The sequence below is a fragment of the Sminthopsis crassicaudata genome, chromosome 2 (assembly GCF_048593235.1).
Source record: "Sminthopsis crassicaudata isolate SCR6 chromosome 2, ASM4859323v1, whole genome shotgun sequence".
Lineage (NCBI taxonomy): Eukaryota > Metazoa > Chordata > Mammalia > Dasyuromorphia > Dasyuridae > Sminthopsis > Sminthopsis crassicaudata.
Genome location: NC_133618.1, coordinates 340,706,468 through 340,731,202, shown reverse-complemented (window position 1 = coordinate 340,731,202; position 24,735 = coordinate 340,706,468). Strand labels below are relative to the sequence as shown.

Sequence of the window (24,735 nt, the reverse complement as noted above, 5' to 3'; positions counted from 1 at the left end):
TTTATCAATAAGCTGACTTTTTGCCCTGATAATTCTCTGGCATTTAAAGCTCATCATTACCTATATCTTCTTACACCTGTACGCTTCAATCCAGTCACACTGACCTCTGGACTGTTCCATGAAGAGCCTCTGCTATCTCTTGCCTCTAGGGCATTTTCTCTGGCTGTTCCCTATACTTGGAACATTCTCTCTACCCTGGTCCAACGACAGCATCCCTGATTTACTTTGTTCCAATTAAAAATCACACCTTCTATTTTCCCCAATCCTTCTTAATCCTTTTTACCCTCACTCTGGTAGTTATTTATATATATTATGTAGTTATTTGTATATATTATTTTGCATGCTGTTGTCCCCATCAAATTGTAAGCTTCCTGAGGACACCAACTATTATTTTCCTCTTTTTGTATCCCCAGCAGTATGTACAGTACTGGTAGATACAAGGCATTTAATAAATGTTGATTGAGTTCTTTGTGCCTCATTTTAGGAAAGATGTTGATAAAATTGGAGAGTATCCATTACAGAACAGTCACTGGAGGCCAGAAGACCCTCTATGTTTATGTATGTAAGGATTGGTTAAAGAAATTATGGGTATTTAGCCAAAAGAAGTTTAATGGCTTTAAGTATTTGAAGTTTTACCAGGTGGATAAGATTAAATTTGTTATTCTTAAGTTCAAAATTCAGAATTAGGATTGCTAAGCAAAAGAAGCAAATTTAAGCTTGATATAAGGAAGTTTATGAACAATTAGAACTATATAAAAATGAAATAGTCTGTCTCAAATATCAATGACTTCCTTCTCCCTGGAGAACTTTACTTCTCCAGTATTTGTGGAGAGAATTCATTTTTAGATTTGAGTTGAGTAATATGTTCTGCAGAGTTCTCTTGAAAATTTTAGACTTTGTCATTCTCTTAAATCTAGTGTTTTCATATTATTTTATTCATTATAATCTTTAATATTCTGAAGGCAGTATGACAGTGAAAAGAGTGCTTGTAAATACTGTAGCTATTTGGTAAAGAGCCAGTGTAGTTCATTTAACAGCCCTGGACTATGAGAATTCCATAAGGGCTAGGAATTATATTGGTCAAGGAGTAAAGACTGAGAAAAATTAGCAACCTAGTCTGGTAGGGATGATTAATACTTCATCATGGGATAAAGAGATAAATAATTCTATGCCCACTTGATTATAGAGTCCTTGCCTTATATGCTTGTTAGAGATGTTCGGAAAGGAGCAGTACCAAGGTCATGATCAGTAAGGAATAGTGTGTAATTTAAAGCCTTTGCTCATAAATCTCTTTTAGCCTTCTGAGTTTGGAAATTGGTTGAGAGGAATGAGAGTATGAATTATTCTTTCTCGTTTACTTAAAGTGGGATGTGAAGAGTTTTTATCTATTATATTAGGTTTAATGTTGCCATTGATGTCTAGATAAACCCTTTATGTACAAAGTGGGGAAATGATGGTTGACAACAAGAAACAAAACTTAGAAGATGCTAGCCAGCAACAGGCATGTATTTGTTGTAGTATTATTACAAATAAAGCCAGAGTAGTGTCTTTTGATTGGGGGAAACTAAAAAAATATATATTTTTAAATGATTATAATGGATAATTAGTTTATGACAGAAAATGATGAATATTAGGAATCTAGAAAAACATGGAAAGAGTTTATAAACTGATTAAATGAACAACACTCACTACAACAATTAGACTGAGGGTACTCTTGAGTTTAAAGCGTTTAAAATGAGACTTTATCAGTTTTTCCTTTCCATTTCAGTTTCTCATTTGGCATCAAAAGCTTCTTCAAATGAGTGATTATGGGTAATCCAGCATCTATCCTAAAGTAAAGTATTTGATAGAAACCTAAATATTGAAGTGGTGTTGTAGCAACTCCAGAGATGATGGCTTCCTATTTGCTAAAGAGAAGAAGAGTCTTAATGCTAAGAGTGAAGTACTCAGGCGAGAGAAAAACAGGGCAGCTAAAATAATGAAAATTTAAGAGCCTTTATTTCTGTCCAGGACTGATCCCCAAACACCAAGACTAGAGGGGTTAGTAATGAGTGGCCTCAGGGCCATATATTTATAGAAAGAAGAGAGAGAGACATCAAAATGTTTCTTGATAACATTTGTCATAATAAAGGAATTTCTATTCTAAACAGGAGGCAAAAAAAGTTATCACTTTAAGGGGGTCATTCTCAGGTAGCAGCAAGCAATATTTCTTTAAGTTTATCAGATTGTCAAGGTCTTGGGTTTGACAGGATAGCACATCTGAGGGTATAAGAATACCATCTGCATTAGGGAGTGAAGAACTAGTAATAAACTTCTAACTACAAAGATTCAAGATTATGTTTCTCACAGTCCCATTTGGGGTGCTTTTCCACTTCAAGAGGAAACTTTGAGAAGCTTTGTGACAATAGGATGGCTAGTGTAGATCCATACCTTCTGGTAGTATTTTGTCTTTGTAATGCTTCTTATGTGAAATATGGACTCCAAAATCCAAAGTTCAGGAAAAAGTGGATCACAGGTTTCTTAATAAGTAGTAATAAAGTGAAGTGGAAAGATATATTGGGTCCAGGATGATGATGATGATCTTTCAAAGTTAAATAAAGGAGTTACTCTTTTATGTAATGTCTGGACTAGCTATCTGGAGGATTTCTAAATGAGCCTTGGTCTTAGGTGGAGAAGTGATGAAGGCAGGAGAGCCACCATGAGGATCTTTGTTTCTGTGTCTCTTCTGTGTCTGAGTCTGAGTCTGAATCTGCGTCTGAGATAGAGATCGAGCTTTTGTCTCCAGTCTTCTCAGTCCTTAAATACCTGTCTAATTACATCATTACATCACACTAAGTATATGCCAACTAGAGTGATTATATCATTATATCAAACTAGAGTAATTATATCATTATATCACACTAGAGTGATTACATCATTATATCACACTAAGGATATGTGAACTAGAGAACCATTATCTCATCAATCACACTGAGTAAACATCCTGCTGTAAGTATCCTTGCTGCAAGTATACCTTTCCCAGAGTACCCCCACTATCTGTGGTCCTCTATATTTTATCTTGGAAGCAAGAAGGAGCCAATGGTATTTCTTCATAGCTAGGGCAGCCAGGTAGTACAGTAGATAGAGCAGTGGACCTGAGTCAGGGAGACTTATCTTCATGAGTTCAAATCTAGCCTCAGATAATTACTAGCTGTGTGCCTCTGGATAAGTAGTTTAATCCTGTGTGCCTCGGTTTCCTCATCTGTAAAATGACCTGGAGAAGAAAAAACAAAACACTTTAGTATCTTTGCCAAGAAAACTCCAAATAGGGTCATGAAGAATTGGATATGACCCAAGTGCATCTGGAGAAAAAGAAAAAGATTTGAGAAGTGATTGGAAATGTAGGGTGACAGAGAGGAATTGATGACAACAAGGACATTGGTATGAATTGGGGAGATTACAGAAATAGTATTATCCTTAATAACAGCTATAGGCAAGTTTGGAAGAAGGTAGGATTTTAGGGAAAAGATAATTTTTACTTTGAGGTGTGTATGGGACATTATTTCAAATGTCCCATAAATAGCGGTTGCAAAGAACTTAGAGTTCAGGCTCAGGAGAGTAGTGAGGGCCAAAAAAAAAAAAAAAAAAAAAAATAGATCTGAGAATCACCTACCTAGAGATGATAGTAAACATTGTGTTGATCAAGATTCAAGTAAAGGACCTGACAGTAAAGTCATGAAAACCAGAGAGTAGGTCATCCAGAAGAAAATAGTCAACAATGTCAAATGCTGCAGAAAAATAAAAAAAGTAAAAAAATCAAGAAGAGGTCATTAGATGTAATAATTAAGAGCTCCTTGATAACTTTAGGGCAGTTTAAGTTGAGAGTGAAATTTGTTTGAGAAGAAAGTAAGCATTCAGCATGCCTCCTCCATGAGACTTCATGCTTTAGCCATAGCCATAAATGGATCTTGTACATTGGCTTATACATTGGACACAGCCAGGGATTTCCTTCCTACTTAAATCCCTTGAGAGCATATCTCATTTTTATTCTTCCTTCATAGTCAACAATACATGAAGTGCAGGAAGATACGTAGGGGTTCAGAATAGGATAATGTGTGAATGGGATTTCCTCCTTTTTGGCAGAGCCCATAGGTTAGGAAATCCCAAAAGAGGAGACAGTTGTTTAGATTACATACACACCCCTACTTCAACCCTGTGAGAAGTGACAGACACTGATTCACCACAGATAGAGAATCAAAGATCTGAAGAAACTCAAGACAGGTTGCTATATACTGGCAGCCTGGCTACATTGGAATGGGGATCAAAAGCAATGATAATACCTATCTTGTCCCCTTATAAGCTGTTTAGAGCAGGGACGAAAGCTGGTAGAAAGTGAATTTCCTATTGTGGTGTAGCCCTAGAGAGTAAAACAGCTGGGGAATATAAGGAGAAAATAGGGCTAAAACCACCAAAGATCTGAAGGGGACGAAATTCGATTAAAAACCTTTTGATTAGTCAACAATAAAAATATTAAAATGATATATCTTGGAAAAATGGCTACCAAAAAATCCCAGATATTACCAACTTCTCTAAATAAATACTGTAAAATAGAGAATTAAACCTAATGAAGCACAGCACCCTCTGAGTTCACAAGAACAGACACAGACTGGTTCAAGAGAGAAATCAGAATCTTAAAATAACTTAGGATGGAATAAATGGTAATACTTAGTCCCTGCCCAGAAAAAATAATTTGTAGAACAGAAAAACTTTAATAGTGAGTCTCTGCAAAGATAATGAAAAAAAAATGAAGGACATTTGGGAGAAGCAAAAAGCAATAGCATAGAGAAACAGATAGTCTCAGAGAAAACACATTGATCTCAAAGACAATGCCTTCAGACATCTTGAGGATCATAGGCTTTCTAGAAGAACATGACCAGTGAAAAAAACTTGAATATCATAATATAAGAAATAATAGGGGAAAACTATCCTAAAGTATTGAATCCTGAAAATAAAATACCAGTTGAAAGATTACTTCCTTAAAAAAAGAAAAAAAAGAAAAAAAAAAACCTTTCAAATTTCAAGGTACACAGTGGCTAAGTTCCATAATTGCTATGACAAATAAAACATTCTTCATCAGGAGAAAAATTATCAAATATGAAGAAAAAAAATTCAAATAACAAAAGACTATTGTATTGCTACTCAAAACTATCAAAGGCAGTGAGATGATATAATCTTAAAAGCAAAGGAGCTTACGTACAACTCCGCCATTGTCAGTACAAAAAGATGGCTAATAAGAGAGACAATTGACATATTCTTTAAAAAGAAAATAAGTTAGATATAGGGGTATGCCCATGGAAGGTAAATAAATACATCCTTCTTTTGGAAGACTACTGTGAAAAACACAAAAGTCTAGAAATAGAATGGCATATTTTGGTTGTCTTTGTCTATTTTATCACCTATTGGAGAAGGTGTGTAAAAGCGGAATGAGGATATGAAATATTGGGGGAAATATAAAATGTGCCCTACAAGTCAATGGATAACTAAAAGAAATTAATGTCTGTAATTTTTTATCAAAAAGAAGAGCTCCAAGAAAATGGATGAAAGCACAGAGGGGTACATTGAAATCAGAGAAAGGCAGAGGCGCTTTGACTAAATGAGGAAAATGGAAATGGAAAATAAACATTCCCTTTGAATGTCAGTGATATTTTTTGCTTTGGGTGATAAGGACTTTACAGTGGGAGATGACTTCATCTGAGAGTTTTATACCTCAGGAAAAAGAAATGAGAATTCCTAAGAACAATTAGCATTGAGTAGAGCAGTAAGAATAGATCCACTTAGGAACATGGCAATGCAGAAGGGAAAGAAAATGTCCATGGGCAAGGAAGAAATTAGACTTGGAGCACCACTCAGTTTGCTATACAGAGAAATTTTTGCCACAGAGCAGAACTGATATCCTTATTATCTACCTCATGAATTTGTCATTCTTAAGAATAAGGCATAATAGAAAAATGAGGGGGTGAAGATCTACAAAGAAACTACTTAAAAGAAAGAACCTAATACTTTGGAAAAAAAGAGCACAAAAGAATAGGTTTCGAAAATTGAAGAGAATCTGGTAAATGGTAAATTTGTAATCAAAATGACGAGCTAATAAAGGAACCAACAGGATTAAGAAGAGGGCAGAAAAATAAAAGTAAACAAACAAACAAACAAAAAAAATAACAATGAATCCAGACAAAATAAACCTAGCTATCAGAACCTCCTATGCATAAGTGCAATGTGAATAAAACAGCACAAAAAATTGAGTGTTACCTTCAAAAACAGAACACCACATAAAAAAATTGAGTAATCCAAGAAGTAAAAATAGAATTAGACCAAAAAGGAACTACCAAAAGAAGGAAGGTTGCCAGTGTTTCTAATAAACACCTAATTTTTTTTTTTTTCTTTTTCTGAGGCTGGGGTTAAGTGACTTGCCCAGGGTCACACAGCTAGGAAGTGTTAAGTGTCTGAGACCAGATTTGAATTCGGGTCCTCCTGAATTTAGGGCTGGTGCTCTATCCATTGCATCACCTAGCTGCCCCTAAATGCCTAATTTCTAAACTATATAGCTAATTGACTTAAATTTGTATGAATGTAAGCCACTCCCTGACTGATAAAAGGTCAAAGTATATGAACAGACAATTTTCAGACAATGAAATTAAAGCCATATTTAGTCATATGAAAAAATGCTCTAAATCACTGTTGATTAGAGAAATGTAAATTAAAACAATTCTGAGGTACCACTTTACACCTCTCAGGTGAGCAGAAAAGATAATAATAAATGTTGCAGAACATGTGAGAAAACATTAACATTAATACATTGTTGGTGGAGTTGTGGAATGATCCAACCATTCTGGAGAGCAATTTGTTCTATGCCCAAAGGATTATAAAACACTGTATATCCTTTGATCCAGCTGTGTCATGACTGGGTCTGTGTCTTAGAGGGATCATAAAAGAGGGAAAAGGACCTACATGTGCAAAATGTGGCAGCACTTTTTGTAGTAATAAGGAACTGGAAATTGAGTGGATGCTCATCAGTTAGGGAATGGATGAATAAAGTTGTGGTATATGAATATAAGAGAATATTATTATTCTAAAAGAAATGATGAGTAGGCTGATCTCCGAAAAAGCTGGAAAGATTTACAAGAACTCTCCAGAGAGAGAACTATGGAGGCTGAATGTGGATTAGAGCATAATATTTTCATCTTTTTTGTTGTTTGTTTGCATATGGAAATAGGTTTAGAAACATTGCACATGTTTAACCTATAATGAATTGCTTGCTGTCTAAGGGAAGGGAAATAGGGAGAAAAATTTGGAACAGAAGATTTTGCAAAGGTGAATGTTGAAAACTAAGTTTTGCATGTATTTGGAAAAATAAAATATTATTTTAAAAAATGAATTACAGAATCATAGTTTTTTTTAAAAAAAAAAAAAAGAAGGAAGGAATGGAGGACTTGATTTTAATGAATTTGAGAAGAATTTTATCAAACTTTTAATTAACAATTTGAATATTATATAAATTATTCTCAAAAAAATTGAGGAAAAAAACCCACTATCAAGCTCCTTTTATGAGACATACAGCACAAATATAAAGCTGGTAAGGATAAAGCATCACAAAAAAGAATTATAGATTATTCTCAATAATGATTTTAATTCAGAAATTTGAAATACAAGAGTAAAAACCTAGGCTGTCTCTTCCCTACTCCATTTAATGGGGTTTTAGAAGAGTTAAAAAGTATAAAGATAGATGCAGCAAAATTGGATAAAGAACAGCCTATTTGTTGATAAGAGGGCTATCTCCAATTGTTCTGATCTGTATCTTGCCACTGGATCCAGATGGCTCCAGAGGACAAAGTGAGGCTGGTGACTTTGCACATCCCTTTTTCATTTAAAACCAGTTCACTTGCGTGTCATGGCATCACTTCCCTGGTGTCATGATCTTCAAGAACAAAGAACAAGCAATAATTAAAATTGTTGAAAACATAATTTATTTAGAAAAATTTAAAGAATCTATAAATATATAAAGATAACGAATAGCTTCAACAAAGTTGTAAACTACAAAATAAGTTAATAAAATCAGCATTTATTTAATATTCAAGAAGGTGTAAAAGAAAGATAACATATACCTCAGTACATATGAAAACCCTGGGGTATTTTGATTTATCACAAACTTTGCAGCTATATTTGTTTGCTTCTATTTATTTTATATTGAATGTATTTTACTAATTAACATTTTTAATGAGTACCAAATAATTTTAATACTTACTGTTTTGTAGTATAGTTGGTGTCTGTACTGTATATCAGTACTAGTGCTAATAGATCCTCTTCCTTACTACTTTCTTTTATTATTACTACTTTTTGAGATTCTTGACCTTTGATTTCTAGATATGAATCTGGTGGTTATTTTTTCTCAATAAAATATACTTTGGAATTTCATTGTACAGTGTTTATTAAGTAAATTAATGTATGTTGTTTCACTATTTTTAAAATATATGTTCAATCTGTCTATAAGCAATTAATGTTCTTCAATTACTTAGGTCTGTATTGCTACAAAGAATGTTTTAGAATTCAATTCATATAAATTCTTATGGATTTCAATTCATATAAACCCATGGATCATATACTAAGTATCTCTTAGATGTCTGCATTTTGAAGGGAACTTACATTTTTGGCCCTTCTTGCTAGTTTTCGTTTGGTTCTAAATAACTCTATTTGGCCTTGTGTTTTCTCCTTGTGCCCTTAGTTGTAACTTGCTTGATTTCTTTTGATTGATTTTCTAAGACAGAGTACTTTAACATATCCTATTTAGTTTAAATAGTCTGTATTTCTATAGATATTCATTGATTTCCTTTGAATTTTCAGATTTATATTTTCAGTATAATATAAATTCATTGAGAATAGGTATCACTTTATTTTTTGTACTTATATTCCTAATATCTGGCTCTACTTATTTAAATGATTGATTGATAATGTTTAATTGTATAATACTTCCTGATACTTCTTTTCATTTTCTGAAGTTAATTCACCTTGTTCATTTTAAATTTTCATATTGTTATCTTTCAGTTGAAATCTTCCATTTGTCTTTTCAGAAAACTGCTTAGCTTTGTTTAATCAATTATAAACAAAGTATATTAGTATTGACTGTACAACTTTGTTCACACACCATAAGTCATTTTTAATAGCAAGCCAGTTCAGAACCCTAAGACTCAACTGTCTAGTAGCTTCTGGTTGCTAAAAGTCTTTTGCCCTTTATGGTGTAACCTTGAAATTCATCAGGCCTGGCATGGATTCTCTTTAGTAGAGTCCTGAAGTCTCGTTTCTTTAGTAAGTCAAATCTCTTTTCCACTCCTGATATTTACATTGTGTCCACAACTGTAGAAATGCTAATAAGACTGGGATCCTAATGAAAAATTCAAAAATTCTTCAGTTCTCTGTAATTCACAGGGTTTTTCTCTTTTCAGAGGGGAAGGGAAGGAAAAACCAAGGTGAAAATATTTTCGCATTTATCTCAAACAATTCCCTTATGAGAAATTTCTCCCAGGTTGCTAAATAACACAATTCCTCTAATCGATAGTGATTTACAGCATATTTTCATATGACTATAGATGATTTAATTTCACCATCTAAAAATTGTCTGTTCATATCCTTTGACTATTTATCAATTGGAGAATGACTTGTATTATAAATTTGACACAGTTCTTTATATATTTTAGAAATGAGACCTTTATCAGAAACATGGCTGTAAAAATTTTTTCCCAACTTTGTACTTCCCTTTTAATCTTGTTTTTGTTGGTTTTGTTTGTGCAAAAACCTTTTTATTTAATATAATCAGAGTTGTCATTTTGCCTTTCTTAATGTTCTCTAGTTCTTCTTTCATCATAAATTCTTCCCTCTTCCAAAGATCTGATAGGTAAATTCTCTCTTTTCCTAATTTGTTTATGGCATCATCCTTTATGCCCATGTACCCATTTTGACCTTATTTTGGTACGGAGTGTGAGATGTTGGTCTATGTTGAGTTTCCAACATTATTTTCTAGTTTTCCCAGCAATTTTTCTGAAATAGTAGGTTATCATCCCAGAATCTGGAGTTTGGGGGTTTATTGAATACTAGGTTACTAGAGACTTTGATTATTGTGTCATGTGTATCTATTCCATTGATCTACCACTCTTTTAGCCAGTACCAAATGGTTTTGATTACTGCTGCTTTATAATATAGTTTTAGGTAGTTATAGTTTTCTGTAGACATCATCCTTTGTATTTCTTTTTCATTAATTCCTTTGATATTCTTGACCTTTTGTTCTACATATGAATTTTGTTATTATTTTTTCTAGTTGTATAAAAAGTTCTAGTTTTGGCAGTTTGATTGGTATGGTACTAAACAAATAGACCAATTTAGATAAAATTGTCTTTTTTATTATATTAATTCATCCTACTCATGAACAGTTGATATTTTTCCAGTTGTTGAGATCTGACTTTTATTTGTATGAGAAGTGTTTTGTAATTGGTGTTCATATTATTTCTGGATTTGCCTTGGCAGGTAGACAATCAAATATTTTATTTTGTCTACAGTTATTTTAAATGGAATTTGTCTTTGTATCTGTTGCACTGGGCTTTGTCAGTAATATGTAGAAATGCTAATGATTTATATAGATTTATTTTGTATCCTACAAGTTTACTAAAGTTGTTAATTGTTTCTAGTAATTTATTTAATTGATTTTCTAGGAATCTCATAAGTATACTATCATATCATATGGAAAGAATGATAATTTTGTTTCCTCATTTCCTACTTTAATTCCTTTAATTTCTTTTTCTTCCCTTATTGCTAAAAGCTAACATTTCTAATACAATATTAAATATTAATGGTGATAAGTGGGCATCTAGCTTCTCTTCATTACAAATAATGCTTGCTGTTCATTTTAGATAGAAATTGCTTAAGGAAAGCTTCCTTCATCCCTGTATTCTCTGTTGTTTTTAATAGGAATGGGTACTATATTTTGTCATATACTTTTTCTGCATCTATTGAGATTTTCATATGATTTCTATTAGTTTTGTTATTGGTGTGGTTGATTATGGTAATAGTTTTCCTGGTGTTGAACTACCCTTGCATTCCTGGTATACCCTCTTGGTCATAATGTATTATCCTACTGATAAATTTCTGTGATCTCTTTGCTAATATTTTATTTAAAATGTTTGCATCAATATTCCTTAGGGAAATTGGTCTGTAATTTTCTTCCTCTATTTTGACTCTTTCTGGTTTAGGTATCAGTACCATATTTGTGTCATAGAAGGAATTTGGCAGTACTTCTTTACCTATTTAGTTTATATAGTATTGGAATTAATTGTTCTTTGAATGTTTGGTAGAATTTACTTGTAAATCAATTCGGCTCTGGAGATTTTTTCTTAGGGAGTTCATTAATGACTTGCTCAATTTCTTTTTCTAAATGGGATTATTTAAGCAATTTATTTCCTCTTCAGTTAATCTGGGCAGTTTATATTTTTGTACATACTGATCCATTGCAGTTAGATTATCAGATTGGCTGCCCTACAGTTGGGCAAAATAACTCTTTATTATTGCATTTTCATTGAAGGTAAGTTTACCCTTTTTATTTTTGATGTTGATAATTTGGTTTTCTTCTTTACTTTTACTAATAAAGTGAGCCAAAGGTGGTTTTTTTTTCCCATAAAACTCTTAGTTTTACTAATTAGTTCAATAATTGTTTTTGTTTAAATTTTAGTAATTTTCTCATTGAGTTTCAATATTTCTAATTTGGTATTTGGTTTTGAATTTGTTCTTTTTCTAACTTTTACTGCTTTGGCTGTATCCGTAGGTTTTGGTATATTGTTTCATTATTATTCTCTTGGATTGTTTATGTGATTTGTTGTTCTTTAGAATTAGATTATTTAATATCCAATTGGTTTATCATTCCCTGGGCCTTTATTAAATATAATTTTTATAGCATCGTGGTCTGAAAAGGAAGCATTTACTATGTCTGCCCTTCTGCATTTGATTTTGAAGTTTTTATGCCCTAATCCATAGTCAGTTTGTTGGTGTCATATACTATCGAGAAAAAGGTATTTTTCTTTCTGTCCCTATTCAGTTTTCTCAAGTGGTTTTCTAAGATTCAACAGTTTCTTATTTATTTTGTGGTTAGATTTGTCTGAGTCTGAGAGGGAAAGGTTGAGGTCCTCCACTAATATAGTTTTGCTGTCTATTTGTATGCTTTATCACTTGGTGCATATATATCATAGTATTAGCATTTCATTGTTTATGGAACCCTTTATAAAGATGTACTTTTCTTACTTGTTTCTTTTAATAAGATCTATTTTTACTTTTGCTTTATCTGAGATCAGAATTGCTACCCCTGCTTTTGTTTTTTTTACTTCACCTGAAATAATAAATTCTCATCTAGTCTTTTATATTTATTCTGTATGTGTCTCTCTTTGTAAAATGTGTTTCTTTTAAATAAGATAATGTAGAATTCTGTTTTTTAATCCACTCTGTTATCCAGTTCTGTTTTATGGGAGTGTTCATCCCATTCACATTCACAGTTATTATTATTTAAGGGTTAAGATCTTGCTTTGGGGTGAGAGGACAAGGGAAATGGTCTAACCTGAGATATGGAACCAGGAGATAGAATGTTAGATAAAAGGAACATTTGACACTGTTTATCATTGCCTTCTGGATGTTCCCTCTATCTTTGGTTTTTATGCCATGTTTATTTGTATATCTACTCCTTAATCTTTTATCCTCTTTGTAAGATGCTCCTTCCCAACTAGATGTATTCTGCAAGACTATATGTTTTTTCTCCATAATCTCAACTTCTTTGGTTTTAGTTGTGTTTTGTGGCCTTGGAAGTGATGATGTAGTTGGAAAATATATGTTTCTTATCCCTGGATTATTTTGCCCCCGTTTGCTCTATATGATCAGAAGGTTAAGGCCATAAATATTGTTGGGCTGTTGTCTGACAGACTGTTGGTCTGTGGTGGAGTTTTTGAGAGTGCTGAGCAACAATAATGACATACTTAAATTGATACAGAGGTAGAACAAAATATTTCCCTTTCTCCAAGTGCATTCTTTTTTTTCTCATCCCTTAATTTTATTTTTTAAAAGATATTATCTTATAATATTCAGCTCACACCCAAGTTCTCTATGTACTCTTTTTAACTGCTCTAATAATGAGAAAGTTCTTATGAATTTCAAGGATCATTATCCCATGAAGGAGTGTAAATAGTTTAACTTAAGTCCTTTTAATTTTCTTTCCTATTTAATTTTTTATAGTTCTCTTGAATTTTATATTTGAAAGCCATATGTTCTATTTAACTCTGGGCTTTTCATCAGAAATGCTTGAAAGTTGTCTGTTTCGTTAAATGTCTATTTCCTAAATAGGTCTTTGGGTCTTGAGTCAGGAAGAAGACATGAGTTCAAATTTGGCCTCAAGACACAATGACTAGATGGCCCTGGCCTAAATCACTTAACCTTTGATTAACCTTGGCTTCCTCTGTTGTAAAATGAAGATAATAATGGCACCTGCCCCACAAAGTTTTTGTGAGGATTAAATAAATAATTGTGAAATTCTAGGATATAGTGCCTGGCTTATGGGAGGCATCATATAAATGTTCATTCTCTTTCATTGTAAGACATTTGTGCTTTCTTTCTTTCTTTACCCTTTGTCTCCTTCAGATCCTGATATTAACCATTTTATTTCCAGTCTACTAATTTTAGACTTCTTATTATTCTTTCCCTTTCTTAAAATTTTCTACCTCTTTACTAAGGTATCCCATCTGGACTGTCATTTATTATTCTTTCTCTCCTTGTTTGGCTTAATCTTAATTCAAAAGAAAAGAGTTCACACTGTGTAACTGTTCAAACTAGATTATGCCAACCCCCCAAAACAAAACAAAACAAAAAAAACACTTGTTTCTAGAAATAACATTTCTACTTATAATTTTTTTTTTAACATTCTGTGTCCCAAAGTATAACAGTTGAATATACTATTTTACCTTCGTCTCTTTTCCTCAGTTTTTATTTTTTACTTATATTTTATTTTACCTTTATATCAATGGATAGCAAAAAAAAAAAATTCCTTATTTCTTAAATATTGTGCATTATCTATAAGATCCAGTTATGTGATCAAATTTTGATGTAAATCACGTGAATCTAGAAATCCACACAAGAAATAGGAAATTTTATCAATAGAATTTATTCTGTGGTTTTATTTTGCAATTGTTTTGTCCCTCATTTGAATTTTTAACTTGTTGACTTTATTAAGGATAAAAATATGTGATCATTTTGCAACCATACCATTATCCGGCATTTAGTAATAAGTTTAAATTTAGGACCTATAGACATCTTTGTCTATATATTGAAACAATATTGACTTTTTATTGAGTGCATTGTCAACATTTCTGTATCAAACAAATTTCATTTTTCCTTTTATTCTTGTAATACAAAAGTGAAATTAGTATTTATATCTAATATATTGTTAGTAAAATTTTTTGACAGTTCACAAATATGGTTTTTTTAAGTATAAATGTGTTATCATATTGTTTGCTATACTGTGTGTTTTAAGCATCAGTCTACTCACTCTTTTATTTTTTTACTTACAGTAAAAACTCAGATTCAACAAGGATTAATCTCTGTTGCAGCTCGTACTGTTATAACACACCTGGTAAACCACTTAGGTCACTATCCAATGAATGGTGGTCCTGCTATGCTAACAAGTCAGGTTTGTGAAAATCATGACAATCATTATAGTGAAAGTTCTGAACTTTCTCCTGAGCTTTTTGAAAGTCCAAATCTCCAGTTTTTTGTATTGAACAACACAACATTGGTATCCTGTATCCAGATAAAATCAGAAGAAAGTATGCCTGGAGGAGGATTATGTGCTGGGCTCACATCAACTAATTCGAATGTCAGAATTATAGTTCGTGATCTGTCAGGTAAATATTCATGGGACTCTGCCATCCTTTATGGACCACCTTCTGTAAAATATTCCTCAGAACCAGTGTCATTCGTGCTTTCATTGTCTCATCAAGAGAAGTCAGAAGATACTTTAATTTCCAGTGAATGTCTAGAAGATATAACTGTTAGAGATGGACTTGCACTCCAGATTAAGAAGAGATTCCGAGAAACAGTACCAACTTGGGATACAATAAGAGATGAAGAGGATGTTCTTGATGAGCTCCTCCAATATTTAGGTGTTACTAGTCCTGAATGCTTACAAAGGACTGGTGTCTCACTTAACATTCCTGCTCCACAACCTATATGCATCTCTGAAAAACAAGAAAATGATGTTATCAATGCCATTCTTAAGCAGAACACAGAGGAGAGGGAATTTGTTGAAAAGTACTTTAATGACTTAAATATGAAAGCTATGGAACAAGAAGAACCAATGCCTCAGAAGCCTCAATCAGCATTTTATTACTGCAGATTGCTCCTCAATATATTGGGAATGAATTCCTGGGACAAAAGGTAAGGATCCAAGAAATCTTGGATTTTACATTTTAAAACTTTTTGGTTTAAAAGTCAATTTTAATGATTCCTTCTGCCTTCCTTCACCAATCTCTGGACATAAATGAATATATTAAGATCAGTGAAGCTTTTTTTTTTTTTTTTAGTGAAGCTTTTTAATAATCAGATAGGAAAAAATTCAGATAGGAAAGATCTGGATGTGGATCATTATGGAAAGAAAAAAGATAGCTTTATAGCCATTAATAATACATGTGTGTATCCATATATAATGTGTGTGTGTGTGTTTATTGTACTTTCACATAGTCTCATTTAGGTTCTATATTCTTAAATTCTCACTGCATTAAGTAAAGATAGTAAATAAAACTGGGTTCATAAAAATCAAGATTTTCAATTCATTTATTCAGTCTACCTTTAAAACTATGACTTAAATAATAAATTATGCTATTTTTTTTCTTGCCAAAAACTAAAAAAGTAAAAGGCAATAGTTTCAGAATTTGAAACATTGGATCCAGGATCTAATAAAAAAAGAACATGTAAGATTGCATCAGAATTATATCCATTTGAGAAAGGTATAGAATTTTTTAAAAAAGATTTTTGTGGGGCAGCTAGGTGGTGCAAGGGAGGACCTGAGTTCAAATCTGATCTCAGACACTTAATACTTCCTAGCTGTGTGACCCTAGGCAGGTCATTTAACCACCAAATGACTCAGCAAAAAAAAAAAAAAAAAAAGATTTTTGTAAGCTATCAGTGTATCATTGATTAATATAGGCATTGAATAATAAGGATTTAAAAATTTTGCTGCCAATGGGCAGCTAAGGTAGCAGAGTAGATAGAGCACCAGCCCTGAAGTCAAGAGAACCCGAGTTCAAATTTGGTCTTAGACTCTTAACATTTCCTAGCTGTATGACCATGAGCAAGTTACTTAACCCCAATTGCCTCAGGAAAAAAAATTTATTTCAGGAAAAGTAAGATAAAGAGTAGGATATTTATTATTATGTTTGTATGTAATATATAATAGAAGGGTAGTTATAATATTACTGCTCCAGTTAATAAAAATTTATTAAGCTCCTATCATGTGCAAGGCATCCCAGGGATTCAAATACAAAGGAAGAAATAATTCTTACACACAAGTAACTTATATTTTTATGAGAGACACAATAAGAACATAGAACTATGATATGTTACAAAATAGTTAAATATATGTTTTGTTTTGTTTTTTTCTCAAATGAAAAGTTTCAACTATTGAGGGGATCAGGAAAGACTTCATTTAGGAAGTGATTTTTTAACTTGTATCATTGAAGGAAGAGAGGAATTCTAAGAAGCAGTGGAGAGGGACCAGTTTGACTAGATCAAATGGCCAATGAGACCAAAAGGATAGGTTAGAAGTAGGTTGTGAAAGGTTTTTAAATTTAAATTGAGGAGTTTCTATTTGATTCCAGTGGTAATAGTAGTTCATTGAAGTTTATTAAAGAAATAATATGCTTAACATTATATAATAATAATATGCTTAATATGTTTAATCTGAGCTTAAGGAAAATCATGCTGGTAGCATTGTTTAGGACAAATCAGTGTTTCCCTAAACTCAAGATAGTGGGACAATTCAAAGATTATTAATATCATCTGGTTAACTAAAGAAGTCTCTTCATACCGATTCTGCCTCTAAAGTCATTGTATAAATTTGTATTTATTATTTTATGTCTCTGAGCATAGTAAGATTCCTCAGGATCTTTGACCTCCATACGCTTTTCTCAGTGATATAGGAGAAGGCTGTGTTTGAAGTCAGAGTTTGTCATTCAAATCCTAGACTTGCTGTTTTAATCTGGGTGACATTGAACAAGTATATTAACTTCTTTTGGCTTGTTTTCTCATTTATAAAATTAATGTTGGACTGGATAATCTCTTAGTTGCCTTCAACTTTAATTCTATCATCATCTAATCCTAAGGACCTTTCTAACTCTTAGATAATGGTTTTCAATTTTGCAATTGCAATCCATAGACTAATTGAGAACCACATAGTTGGTATAATAATTTCATGTGCATAGAAGGCCTCTATGGTATAAAAATAATAACTCTTGGCAGTTTATGAAATGCTTTACATTCATTTGATGATTATGACAGTATGTGTGAAGTGGTACTATCCCTTGTTACTATTAATTAGGTCATACAAATAGCCCAAGTACTGCTGATGAGGATCAGAAGTGGTTTGGTCAAGCAACAAGCTCATGACAGGAATGTTGATTTTGTCACTCACTCCACATGCATTATTCTTATCACTTTATAGGCAAATGGTAATGTAATGCATATTATTTGACTTGTGAGCTATCCTAATTCTTTCTGAATCATCATTTTTTGGACACATGATTTGGATTCTATTATTTCATCTGACTTATTTTTTAAAGCCATGTACTGTAGATAAATTCACATCCAGTCTTGATTCTTCCTTTTGAAATAAGATTAGAGAATTATATATATCTAGAAGACTAAAGTTGAAGAGAATAATAGATAGAATCTTCTAATAGGAAAATATCAAGTCCTTATATAGAAATAACAGTGAATGTTCTTTAAAGTTTTTTTAAAAATCTGTTTCTCTTTGTAATAGAAATATGAAAATACAAGAGAAATATATAAATATTCCATAAAGAGAATAGAAGGTATGTTCTAGGACTGTCATGTCATTTTTTTATAAAGGTGATAAAAATGTTTATCCATTTCTTCCTTAGGAGGAGCTTTCATCTCCTGAAGAAAAATGAAAAACTACTTAGAGAACTTAGAAATTTAGACTCAAGACAATGGTAAGTACTGAAAATTGTCATTTGTAAATAACTATAATGTAATGTCCGGCTAGCTCTCTGGAGGGCTTCAGGATCAGCCCACGTATTTGGTTTTTAGGTGGAGAAGTAAAGGAGGCAGGAGAGCCGCCACTTAGCTGGTCCAAGATGGAGTCAGAAGCCTGATATCTTCTCTATGGCTTAGAGCTGCTGCTAAGAGAGCATGGCCAAGAGAGAGCTAGCCTGGACATTACATTTTTTAAAGTCCAAAGTCTTTATTGTCTCCCTCAGTCTCCCAGTCTGTGCCAGCAGTCTCAGTCAGTCAGCCAGTCTACAGTCTCTCATCTCTTCCAGTAAGCCAGTCAGGAGTTTTCACGAAACTAGCTCAAGATCCAAATGAACCTTTTGCTGATTTCGTGAAACATCTGCAGACATCTGTCATATGATCTATTGGTGAAAATATAGCAACAAAAATTATGATAAAACAACTTGCTAAAGAAAATGCTAATGAGGTTTGCAGAAGAATTATACTAGGACTACACAAAGATGCTCCTTTAAATGAGATCATAAGATGCTGTGCCACAGTGGCCACGAATACCTTTTAAACTCAGACTATGATGCAGACTTCTCAAGATCTGAATACGGGAAGAAAGGTCCCTTTTGGCAAGAACTTCCAGAGAGACTCGTCAATGCTTTCAGTTTGGTAAAGGAAGGTATTTGAAAGCTCAATGTTGGGATAGAGATAGAATGAGAAGACAGGATGGGAGAACAAGACCCAAAACCCTATGTCCATTACTTCATGTGTCAGCTATTTTCGTGAAGGCTTCCCCTCTATCTTGTCCTCCTGGAAGGGTGTCCCATGCTTTGATAGCAGTAGCAGCAATTTGCTTATATGCTGCCATAGAGTAATTAATCTGTGCTAAAATGTCTGCATAAGGATCTAAACCTGCTAGTTGATCAGAAGTGACTGGTATATTAACTCCAGGTTACCTATTTCATTGGGCTTGTATCCTACAGAGTTCACTCTATTCAGAAAGCCACAACAAGTTTTGTCCAGGTTCTAAACATGTCCTTTCTATAGATTTCCAATCATTAGGGGCTAAAACTTCAAAAGCCAAATTCTCTAATAACATCTTAACATAAGATGATGTAGACCCATAAAGAGTGTAAGCTTTTTTCAGATCTTTGATAATTTCTAGATTAAACGGAGTGTATTTTCTTTTTTCTTGACCTGAAGAGTCAAACTCTTCAATCAAGGGTACATTTCTATTTTTAAATCAGATATATTTTGTCCTTCCTCTTTAGCTTTAGTGCCCTTTGTAATCATGTCATAAGGGGTGGATAAAACTGCTGCATGGGTGGTGCTAATGGTTTCACTGCCTTTTCTCCTCCTCCCTATTCACATCTTTTATAAGGCTCAGCTAAATTAACACTGGGTATTGAAATGGCAGATTTTTTCATATCCTCTTTATCTAGAGAAATAGAATAGAAACAATCCTTAATGTTTATAACCCAAAGAGGCCATTCTTTAGGCAATTGAATAGGAGATGGAAGTCCAGGCTAAAGAGTTCCCATAGTTTCCATCTGTTCATTTATTTTCTTAAATCAGTCAACATCCTCCATTTTCCAGATTTCTTTTTTTATGACAAATACAGGGCAATTCCAAGGACTTAGAGAAGCTTGTAAGAATCTTTGACCAAGTTGTCCTGTACTATATCTAATAAGGCCTGAATTTTATCACTTACTAAGAGCCATTATTCTATTCACACTGGTGTATCAGTTTTCCTTTGAATAGGAACAGGTGAGAGTGTTGGCAGGCCTTCAATAGCAGCCCTGCCTAAAAAGCTGAAGTTATAGGGTTATAAAACCTGTAAGTACTCATTTTTAATCCTAATTGTTGTAAAATGTCTCTTCACCCCATATTGATAGGGATTTTTTCAACTACAAACACTCCTGTTTCACCTTTGCATCTCAAAGGGGTAGCACTAACTTCAGCTGTTATTGCTTCTCCTATGCTAGACATAGAGATGTCTGCCTTAATCTTTGGCCAATGATTAGGCCAATTGGCACCTCTAATGACTGTATGATCTGCACCATGTCTATTAACCTTTCAATTGGCATGCCATTTACATAGATAGTGAGCATTGGATGGTCAGCTGTAACAGCTGCAGTTCAGAATATTCCTGGATTTCTTTTTCTGGGAATCAAAATCTGGATAAATATCACCAGATTTCCTATCAGGAGTGTGTATCAGTAAACCTAATGCTACTACTTTTCTTTGTTGATAAGCCACACATTGTTGACTTGTTTTAGTGACTGGGATATTATCTACACATTTCCTGGTTTCCCAAATCAGTATATGGATGGACACTCTTTTGTAAGCACTCTCAGAAGGTGAAATGGTTAAACTTACTGTGCCTAGAGGCTCAGTTTAAAGGTCAGACAGGGACAAATTTCACCTCTCCTAGTGATATCTCAGTAGTCCCAGCTGCATACAACTTTATTCTCCCTAATTGCAATACCTTTCTCCATCAGACTGTAGTCCATTTTTTTCCATGTATATTTAAATGTTATCTAAATTAGAAAATTAAAGCAATGTTAATCAAAAGTATAGTTTATTCAGCTTAGAACTATTTACTAAAGTTGTGATGCTCGTTTTAGCATGACAGTGGTTCTAAGATGTAACTTCTGTCTCAGATAATTAGTAGTTTTGTGACTCTGAGCACATCATTTAAACCAGGGGTTCTCAAACTGTGGCCCGCAGGCCAGATACGGCCCATTGCAGATGTTTATGCTGCCCGCTGGGTTATCACAAATGGGCTGAGGAGCAGAGACGGAGAATGAGTTTTTGTTTTTACTATAGTCCGGCCCTCCAACAGTCTGAGGGACAGTGAACTACCCCCCCCTATTTAAAAGTTTGAGGACCACTGATTTAAACTATCTAATCAGTTATCTTAATCTATGATTTTATAATTCCCTCAATCTAATCTTAGTTTTAAGGAATCAAATTTCTCTTTGGACTTGATCTTAATTTATTTTTTTCTTTTCTTTCCTTTTTTTTTTTTTTTTTTTTTTTTTTGAGGCTGAGGTTAAGTGGCTTGCCCAGGGTCACACAGCTAGGAAGTGTCTGAGACCAGATTTGAACTCAGGTCCTCCTGAATTCAAGGCTGGTGCTCTATCTACTGTGCCACCTAGCTGCCCCTGGACTTAATCTTAAAAGGAAGGAAGACCAGTGAAGAAAATAATACCAGTGACTTTAGACCAGAACATGGATGTATTTGTTTTGAAAAGAAGGGCTAAAGAAAGGTTATGGGTAACTTAATATGTTTCTATACAATTAAACTTGGTCTTTGCCCTCATCACCTTTTTGCTGTTCTTATCTATTCAGAACCTTATGGCCTTCTGTTTTAAAAATGCCTATGTTAGCAACACTTTTCTGTGCCTAGCCTGCCAGTTACCAAACCTTCATATTATCCACTATTATAATCTACATCTGCTCCCAGGATAACAGAAATTACTAGAAAATTCATGAAACCATATTGTCTTCTGATAATTAGTGTAGCATTCTTTCCAATGCATTTTTAATGGAGGTAGCATGGATTAAGAAGAGTTAAAGGCCTTCCTTCAGCACTGTGTTTCCCTGGGCAAGTTGCTTAAGTTTTTGTGCCTCAATTTCCTCATCTGTAAAATTTGATACTAATAATTGTACTAACAGCTGTACAGAGGTGTTATGAAGAAAGTTTGTTGTAAACTTTAATAAAACACTACAGAAGAGACAATAGAATTAAGCAAGAAATATGTCTGGACAATTTTCCAGTAGCAAATACTAATATTACAACTTGATTCTATTCAAAGTTTGTAAAAGACATTGGCTAAAAGCCAAAAAGCAGTTGACAAAATTTTATTGCTACTCATCAGGCAAGGAAGAGAACAAATTAAAAGTTGGAAGAATTTTGGAGTACAGCTTTCATTGCTATTTGTTCCTGGACTGTAGCACACATTAGAATAGCTTTGGATATACAGTTATGCATTAATATTCCCTATGTGGTTTGCTATCTCATGTAGTCATCAGCTTTCACTTCATCAATTCTAATTTTTTAGAAAATCCTATCTTCTGTAAAGTTTTATATATCTTTTACTATGATTTTCATAATTTTGTTTTATAGTTCTTATTTTTTCCCCATTTTTCTTCTATTGTTCTTATTTGGTTTTTCAAATATTTTTTCTTTTCTTTCCTTTTTTTTTTTTTTTTTTTTTTTTGCACATTTTATTAAATCTCTGTTTCTTTTCTGGAAATTCTTGTTAGGCTTCTCTGTCAATCTCCCTAAGCTTCTCTGACTGTAAAAATAACTCAGTAAGACTTTTTATGGGTTCTCCTCATCAGAATTTGATCTATCACATTTTCTTGGTTACGATTAGGCAAAAATGCTTCCTCTCACTTTTTCATCTTGACTCCACCCAGACTCTCCTAATATGATATTACCTTAACTTATGTACTTATTGAATGGCATGCCAAGCAGATTATCAAAAGGTTATTTCCTAGGGTAGAAAAAATAAAAGCAAAATTTATCTAGAGGAAGAAAAGATCAAAAGTATCAAAACTAACAATGAAAAAAGTTCAAAGGGAGGGGACCTAGAACTTCAATAATATTTCAAAGCACTAATTTTTTTCATATTAGTTAAAAAAAAACAGAAAAGTTGATTAATGGAACAGATTAGCTATACAAAAGCAAATGAATTAGCAGCATAGTGTTTAGGAAACCCAAAGGTCTCAAGCAGTGAGATTAAGGGGGAGGGGTCTCTATAATCAACACTTGTTGCTGGGAAAACTGAGATTTAGTCTGTCATAAAGTAGGCTTACACCATCTCATACCATATTGTACAATAGTTATGTAACATAGATATAAAAAAGGTCATTTAATTGAATTGTAAGAGCCAAGAAAGATATACTTTTTAATAACCATGGGTAAATGGAAATCTGTTTGTCTGTTTTCTTACCAAATTAGGGATAAAGAATTTCATATAAGATAAAATAGAATATGCTGATTCCATAAAATTAAGAAATACATACATAAAATCAATGCAGTAAGAATTAGAAGGGAAATAATTAAGTGGGGGAAGGGTTTCTCTAAGATAAGTAACAGATTCAAATATGTAATCATAAAAAAGTGGTCAAAAATTCTCAAAAGAAGCAAAACACATTGTACACAGCAACAAGATCATATGATGATCAGTTCTGGTGAACTTAGCTCTTTTCAGCAGTGAGATGATTCAGGCCAGTTCTAGTGATCTTGTGATGAAGAGAGCCACCTACACCTAGAGGGAACTGACTTATGGATCATACCATAGCATTTTCACTCTTTTTGTCATTTGCTTGCATTTTATTTTTTCTTATTTTTTCTTCCTTTTTGATCTGATTTTTCTTGTGCAGCAAGATAATTGTATAAATATGTAATTATTGTATATAAATATTGTATGTAAATATTGGATTTAACATATATTTATAGCATGTTTAACATATATTGGATTACTTGCCATCTAGGGGAAGGGTGAGAAGAGAAAAGGAAAATTGGAGCATAAAGTTTTGTAAAGTTCCATGTTTAAAAATTATCCATGCATATGTTTTGAAAATAAAAAAGGTTTAATTAAAAAAATAAAAATAGTGAACGGATCAAAGAAAATCAGCATATAAAAGCAATGAATCACAATAATAAAAATTAATCTTGTCCTTGGTTGGAAATAAAATAGTAATTAGCAATTAAAAAAAAAGAAGCAAAACATAGTCTTAATTACCATATTCAAATTTCTTGTTTAATTTTGTTAATACTATTCATTTCTTGTGAGATCTCAGCCCTAACTTAATGTCTTATTCTTCTTTTTCTTTTGTCTAGTTGATGAATGTGTAGCTATTGTCAGAAGTTTTACAGTATATGTCATCTAACAGGACCTTTGCTTCAGAAAGGCTGTTCTTCCTTGACTGATTCTCTATCTCACTCCCCACAGAAGCTATTACAAATCTTTTTTCCCTTCCTTCTCTCCCCCCTCCTCTGAGAACCTTGCCTTTCTTGTGAGAAAATGGAGATCTTTTGTTGTGAATCACACACACACACACACATACACACACATACATTCCCCGGGATCTGACAAAAAAAGGGCTAAAGGGAAATAAGCATTTATTTAGTATTTGTTATATGTCATGTACTGTGGTAAGAAATTTTACAGATATTGTTTTTCTCTTCTGATCTTCAGGTCCTCTCTATGGTTCCTTCCCTATTCAAATATGCCCAATTTGTTCCTTATCTTAAAAAACAACAACAAAAAAGTCTTCCTTAGATTCTGCCTCTTCAAATTATAGTCCTCATCTCTCTCTCTCTCTCTCTCTCTCTCTCTCTCTCTCTCTCTCTCTCTCTCTCTCTCTCTCTGTTACTCATTGAAAAAAAAAAAACTCTTCAACCTTTTATAATTTGATTTTTTCCCCTTA

General features: G+C 33.1%; 1 protein-coding gene across 10 annotated transcripts in view; it reads left to right on the top strand.

Annotated features, from left to right (window-relative positions):
- RALGAPA1 (Ral GTPase activating protein catalytic subunit alpha 1) overlaps nucleotides 1-24,735 on the top strand; it is a 302,140-nt gene that overhangs the window by 199,622 nt on the left and 77,783 nt on the right. For all 10 annotated transcript variants that reach the window (XR_012486534.1, XM_074290587.1, XM_074290589.1 and 7 more), the window contains 2 exons: nucleotides 14,622-15,486; nucleotides 18,207-18,278. Coding sequence is in view for 9 of the 10 variants with exons in the window: in XM_074290587.1 (XP_074146688.1) it covers nucleotides 14,622-15,486; nucleotides 18,207-18,278 (937 nt within the window). In the remaining variant the exon portion in view is untranslated. The remainder of the gene's footprint in view (nucleotides 1-14,621; nucleotides 15,487-18,206; nucleotides 18,279-24,735) is intronic.